The following is a 7,037-nucleotide window of genomic DNA, read 5'->3' on the forward strand; positions in this document are numbered from 1 at the left end:
TTTGAAAGTAGTCTAAATATTTATTCTTTTTCCAGGTTAGGAAAGGATTTTACTTCCCTGGCTCTCAAGCCATTATCTGCACCAACCCCTTTTACACAGGTTTATCCAACTTTTCAGCTCTTAACTCATAGAAGCTTTACCTCTGCATTTTGTAATTATGGTTTGTTCCCAAAACTATGGAGACTCTGCATGAAATTAAACTGACTTAGACGCTTTCCTCATATCATATCCTAACCAGTCTATAGCATTCTGGAAACTGAAACAGAACATCTTAGCACAATGACCAATTCATCCACTAGTCATTTTTTGGGGGTACTGGTGAAAGCCGTTCCTGAATGCTCAAATATTTTCATTCATGTAATATTTCTGTAAAACCTAACATTGACTTTCTCTGCATGAATTTTCAAAGTAAATTCCTTTTTTATTACAATACCCACTTGCAAAAGAAGCAAAATATTTAAAAATTACTCAGGCACTGTAGTGCCACTAATAAAACATTCCCTTCCAAGTGCCACAGCTAATTTTAAGGAACTGCTTTTAAAATTCATTATATAATCACAAGGTAAACTCACATTCAGGACAAACTGTTGGATCCCTACAAAAAAACACAGTGTTTAAAAAAACACACTGTGTTTAAGTACTAGACTTTGACAAGTAGCAGAAACACCATCAAGAGTACAAAACAAGACTCCTGAAGTCCAATTCAACTCCATATTAAATTGCAATTAATTCAATTAATTAATTAATTAAAAGGAGAACCTGCACGCATTGGGCAGCTGATGACAGACATGCTATGGTACAGTCAAGCACAGAAGGAAGAGACTTTAGGAGCTGACAAAGACAACTCAGTGATTGCCCAGTTTTTACAGAAAGTGTGTAACTTCCATTTTGGATTATCTGTCATTAAGGGAGCCGGTTCTTATATTTCCTAGGCACCTGTTACAATCATGACTTGTTTCCAAGCCTGATGTCATACATTTTCTCAAAGTTAGCATCAGGGCATCAAAGCACCGCCGGGTTTAAGGGGCAGGAGGACCCGGAGGTGGCACTGCCTTCACAAGGAAGAAACATCCCGCAGAAGAGTGAGCCCGTACATTGCTATGCAGGCAGCCCAAATACGCATCCCTGCTTGGCACCTTTGTCCTACTAAAAACGACATACCACCTTGTAAACTGGCGCCGTGCCACCCTGACAGATGGACTTAAGTGTAGGCAGCCAAGAGACTATGTATAAGCATCAAATATGTTTTTTGAGAGCAGGACTTCCAGCCAGGAATGTTAAAACAGCTGTCCACGTTGAGCTTGCATGCCTACACTTAAGAGGATGTGCTACTGCCACTCGAGCCCTGAGCTGGATTAACTTGGAAAAGAAATAAAATAGCTTCCACAGCTACATAAGGTGAGTTTTTGCAGAATCAGGATTAGCGGTACTCAGGGGGGCTTTACTGACCTACGATTAGCGGGCACACTCGCAGGGTGCAAGAGCTTTTCAGCTCTGCAGCTCGGTGGAACTTTTATCATGTGCATGCTTGTAAACAACTGTTTCTCATCTGAACACAGCTTTATATACATTACATTTCTTTGGAAAAAAACACAGAATGCAACACCAGCATGATTATGAACAAACACGTTAGTGACCTTCCACTTTATGTTAGAGGATACTTTTTGTTTTTAATTAACTTTCCTCACTCAGGCGCATATATCTGTGTGACTCCGACCTGTTTCACCAGGCTTTCTTCTCTTTTCAAAACCTCTCAGCTCCCTTGGCCCACTCAAAGACTTTTTGTTAGCTCATGCCTACATGCATACATACATTTTACATTTTGACACCATTTGCATAGCTTGCCCCAGGAATAAAATCATACTGCCTTGAGAAACGGGCATGGCGTAACACAAGATGTGTGGTGGCTGGCCTGCAGAGCCATGCCCTGGCCACCTCTAGCGCATTCCCGCACCCAGCTGGGCTGCCCTCCGCCCACAAATCCCTCTCTTCGAGGGACTGAAACATTCCAGTCCTCTGAGAAACTCCAAAAACCATGTTTGCTCACATCAACGTGCCAAACAATGCTCTTTTTTTCCACTGAACTCAGTTTTTATCCCTCAAAAAGTCACTGGCATAAGTTTAAAGCGAGGTAAACACTCAAACCTGAACAAGTTAAAAGTTTCCTCAGAATTTCACACTATTTAAAAAATACCAAGATTTCCAATGGCAAGCAACGTTGCTTCTAGCCCTGAGTAGCTTAAAGACTGAAAGGAGGTGATGGTACATTTTACTCAATGTTTAAACATGCTTTGTGTTCATTTTAATTCTTCTCCCTGTGGACACAATCAGATCACAGGCATAAATTTTTCATGTACACTTTAGCAGGGTACCTCATCTTTACTTTTGCATATCACTGCATATGAACTTCCACTCTACAAGGGTATTCCCAGTATAGATCAAAGCTGCCTTCAGTGCCTGGCCACAGGGTCACATACAGTCTTCCAACAGCTGCTGGTGTCTTTTACCTTTGTTAACTTTAAGGCTGATCTTTGCTGCAATTAAAAGTTACCTGAGTCACTTTATTACGATTTCCTGTGCCAGAAGCGCTTCAACGGCAGGCATCGTTTCTCCTGCACAGTGAGGATTTCCAACCGCTGACCTTGCTTCCCCCTTCGGTGAAGACTTCCTCCTCTCGCACCTTCATCTCTTTCACCCTTCATTCCTCACCTACAGCCTTTCCATTTCCCTTTTTTCCATGTTTTTGAGGACTGTATGAAATCACATATTTGCAAAAGTTTCAACCCCCTCTCTGCTGCTCCAAACTACAGTTACAAACCTCAGCAACCAGATGCTTTACTTTTTCATACTGACAATAAAGTTGATTCCAGGTTAATCTGAATTTCATACCACTTAACCTTTCTCAGAAGGGGGGAAGAGAGGGAAAACGCTTTGTCAAATATTTCATCAGGCAGATTAGCAATGCTGGGAAAACAATAGAAAAATCACAGATAATACCTCTCCCTCCTTCCAAAAACCAACAGTGCCTGAGGCTTTCTCAAGACACCATGCACAGACTGTGCCTCGCTTTAAAATGGTTCAGGGAACAGTCAAACTGCTGAAGAACAGGTCAAAAGGAATAAAAATGCTGATCCGGATCACTACTTTTGCTTAATAAAGTAATTACACACACACGCCGAGTGTATTCCTTTCATGCACGTCTATTTTACACCAAATTATTATCTCCACAGTTATGGTAAAGACAAAGTAAATTGAACTGCAAATGGTAATGCTGAGCATCCAAAACCCCTTGGCAGCTCTCTCAGCCCCGTAAGTGCCTCTCCTTATTTGAAAAGAATTTGAAGGAGTACGTGAGGTTCATTTCTTACAGAATCATGTAAGATACTAATGCAAATTCAGAGAACCGTCAGCCTTCTTACGCATTACACAAACTACCAAAAACGCATGGTGTGCGTTATCATGTTCAAACTCCGAAAAAGTTTAGTACCCAGTTATCTGAGAAACCCTTCTCCCATCACAAGAACTACCAGGAGGACCTGTCTGTACCTGCCGCAAGCCAGGTGCCAGACCAGACTCTCATTTTGTTGCGTCCCTTGAGCTCCCATAACCGAGCTCTTAACCCTGAAGGTTTTACTTGCTGCTTTATCAATGTTTTTTTCACCCATTCCGAGTTGCCATATGATCTACTGATGCCAGCCAAAATTCATTGCTAGTTAAAGATAAATGAATACTGGAAAAGTAAAATGAAGCATGCCAAAATCTCTCAAAGTGCTTATAAAACATTAACATCATAGATAGAGACTCTAGGCTAAAGGCACACTGACCAAAATTCAGAAATATATAGCTTCTGTATTAGCAAAAAGAAACTTGAAGGGGCAGGGCAAAAGTTAACGTTGCTTTCTGGAAAAGTCACCGGCTAATGCCAAGTGCTGAAAAGCGTCAGAGAAGCCGACCTTCTCGCTGTCCCGTTCCCCGTGCGGGAGGGTGCGAGTACAGCCGCTTCTACACACACTACGTTAACTTCACCTGTTACTGCTGTTCACCACTCCACATGAAAGAGGAGAAAAACATTTTAAAATAGGAAAGCACGGCAATTTTACTTCAAACGTTCACTTCGGAAGGAAAGCTTAGCACAGATGTTGTTCAGAAGAAGAGGGCAGAAGTACCTGTAACTGGTCCCTCAGAGATCTGAGGTTCAGCCTTCAAAGCACCCTGGTACTTAGATGCCTTACCTAGGTAAAGCGAGGCGTTTTCTTTCTTGACATTATCATCTAAGTAGGTTGGTCCCAAGGTATAGATGGGTGTCGAGCCCATGCCAATGAGGATTTGGGCACAAATGAATAAAGCTACATAGAGAGAGTGGTCGTTTCCGCCGGAGTCCTTGACACAGGCCGGCGAGTCCCACTGCTCTTTGGCGGTGCCATTGCCAGTGACGCACAAGCCCTCGTTACTGATGGAGGAGTTCAATTCCTGGATCTGGTACGGCGGAGAGATGAAATGAGGTAAGGAGAAGAGCGCAGCCCCCAGGGCGATGAAAAGCCCCCCGACAGCCAGCCAGAGCGGCCTCCGTCCGCGCCCCCCGAAGTAGCTGATGAAGACCACCACCACCAGGCTCCCGATGTCGAAGCAGCTGACCAGCAGCCCCGACTCCGAGCTCTTGAGGCTGTATCTCCGCTCGATGGTGGTGATGACGCTGCTCAGGTAGCCGGAGACCATGAGGGACTGGATGAAGGTCAGGAAGCACATGCACACCAAGAAGAAGCGCGAGTCCGCCAGCACGGCCCGCAGGCACGCTCTGCCCGGGGGGCCCGCCAGCAGCAGCGGCGGCGGCCGCGGCGGCGGCGGGGGGCCCGGGGACACCCCTCGCCCGGGCGCCGCCGGCTGGCCGCGCTCCGTCCTCCGGGGGAAGCTCCCGCTGCCGCCGGCGGGGGGGCGGGCAGCCCCGGCGGCGCCGGCGCCGGCGCCCCCGCCCCGTCCGTCCTCGGGAGCCGGTCCCGCGGCGGGGCTCGGCGGGGCGCCGCCGCCGCCGCCCCCCCCGGCCGCCAGGGGGGAGCCGAGCGCGGCCCCGCGGCCCCGCGGCGCCGCCCCGCCGAGCGCGGGCAGGCTGCGGCACCGCGGCGCCTCCGCCCGGCCCCCCGCCGCCGCCGCCGGCCGCTCCGCCCCGGGGCGCCGCTGCGCCGCGGTCGCCGCCGAGGCCATGCTGGGTCCGGCCGCGGCCTCAGAGGAGCCCGGCCGGCTCCATCGCCGCCGTGCGTCGAGCGCGCTGAGGGGCCCGGCGGGAGCGCAGCATAGCGGGGAGGGGAGGAGGGAGGGGAGGGGGGTGGCCCTAGCCGCGGCCGCCGGCCGCCCCGCCGCACGTGTCAGCCAGAGTCCTTTGTGGCTCCGTCCTCCCTCCGTCTCGCTCAAGGGGCCGCCCGCCCGCCGGGGCGGCCCCGCTGCCGGCGGCTCCTGCTCCCCGCCGCCGCATGCCCGCGGCGCCGCGCTCAGCCGCCGCCCGCCGGGGCCCCCCGGCCAGCCCGGCCGCCGCGGGGGAGCGCCGCCCGCCGCCGCTGCTGCCGTTCCGCCGCCCGCATCCTCCTCTCTCCGCGCCGCCGACGCCGGTGACAGAGCTCCGGGGGGGTGCAGCCGATCTGCGGGGCGGAGAGCAAGCACGGCAGGTCAGCAGCGCCGGCCCCAGCGCCCCGCCGCCCCGGCCTCTGCCCGCCCGACCCCGGCATCTGCCCTGAGCTCCGGGGAGCGCCCGCCGCCCTCATGGGGGGGGCGGGGGGGGGGAGCCACGGGAGCGCCCCGGGGACCGCGTCCTTGGGGACAGCACATGGATTTACATAAGAGCAGGGGCGGACACACACGTCCGTGGGCCTCGGCCAGAGCGCGACCCTTTTATTTGGCGCCGGATGCGACAGCCAAAGGTCGCCATGCCAAGCCTTTTATTTTCCAGCCTAAAAATAAACACGCTGAAATAAATACTCCGCTACAACTCGGCGGCCCGGGGAGCAGCAGCGGGCGGAGGAGAGGGGAACAAAGCCGATGCCGGGGCAGCGCCGGCGGGCACCCCGGGAGCCGGCACCCCGGGGCCGGCCTCGCCGCCCCAGCTGGCCCGGGCGCTCCCCGTGCCCGCGGACACGCGGGACCGCCGAGCGATGAGCGACGCCCAGCGCTGCCTACGCCGGCAGCGAAACACGCGTTTTGCCTCCTTTGTCCGCTTTTGTCTCCCCGCCGCCGCCTGCTCGGTGCGGAGGGGCGGGCGGGGGAGGCGGCGGCAGCTCGGGCAACCGCGCCCCAGCGGCGGCTCTCCCCCACCCCGGAGGGTGGGCAGCGGGCTGGGCGGGGGAGCCGGCGGGGCGCAGCGGGATCCCTCCTCCCCGCCGCCGCGGAGAAGAAAGACGGGGCTACTCACCGTGCCTGCGGCGCGGGGGGGCGGCCGCCGGCCGAGCCGGGGAGCCAGCCGGGCCCTGCGCCCCCGCCCCGCCTGTCGCCCGACGCCAGGTCCCCCCCGGCCGCCTCCGCCTCCCCGGGCGGCGCGGCGGAGCGCAGGCGCGCCCGCTGCCACCCGCCGCCGCCTGCGGGCCGGGGCGCCGGCGGAGCGGGCCGGGGCGGGCGACACCGACCTGCCCGCCGACTTCCCCTCGCCGCCCAGCAGGGAGCGGCTCCCGGAGCCCCCGCGACTGCACCCGCAGGGCAGAGCGGCGGCCCGCGATGAAGCAAGTTACATCCCCTCGCAAGAGCTCACGGAGCCCCTGCAAGAGCTCACGGAGGGCGAGCCCGCGGCAGGGGGCGGCGGGGCAGGCTGGGCGAGGGGCTGGCCGGTGCCGTTGCTCTCCTCGGCAGCTGCCGAGTGCTGCAACTTCGCGGCCGTCGCTGAGGAAGCTGAGGAAGAAATGTAGGCACGGTTGTCAGCCCCAGGCGGAGTTTAGGATGCTCCGTGGTGTTGCACCGTGTTTTATAAAAGGTAACGAAATATTCGGAAGGCGATACCTCACTTACAGCGTCCGCTGAAAAGTGAAAAGAAAGAACAAAGGGATTTATTATTTTAATTA

The 7,037-nt window shown here is 54.5% G+C and overlaps 1 protein-coding gene across 1 annotated transcript in view; it reads right to left on the reverse strand.

Moving 5' to 3' along the window:
* SLCO5A1 (solute carrier organic anion transporter family member 5A1) overlaps positions 1-6,776 on the reverse strand; it is an 87,994-nt gene extending 81,218 nt beyond the window's left edge. The window contains exons 1-2 of the mRNA XM_075494784.1: positions 6,398-6,776; positions 4,233-5,630 (exon numbers count right to left, since the gene is read on the reverse strand). Coding sequence (XP_075350899.1) covers positions 4,233-5,199 — 967 coding nt within the window. The 5' untranslated portion in view covers positions 5,200-5,630; positions 6,398-6,776. The remainder of the gene's footprint in view (positions 1-4,232; positions 5,631-6,397) is intronic.
* Between the last annotated feature and the right edge of the window lie 261 nt (positions 6,777-7,037).

This window comes from Mycteria americana, chromosome 2, assembly GCF_035582795.1.
Source record: "Mycteria americana isolate JAX WOST 10 ecotype Jacksonville Zoo and Gardens chromosome 2, USCA_MyAme_1.0, whole genome shotgun sequence".
Taxonomy (NCBI): domain Eukaryota; kingdom Metazoa; phylum Chordata; class Aves; order Ciconiiformes; family Ciconiidae; genus Mycteria; species Mycteria americana.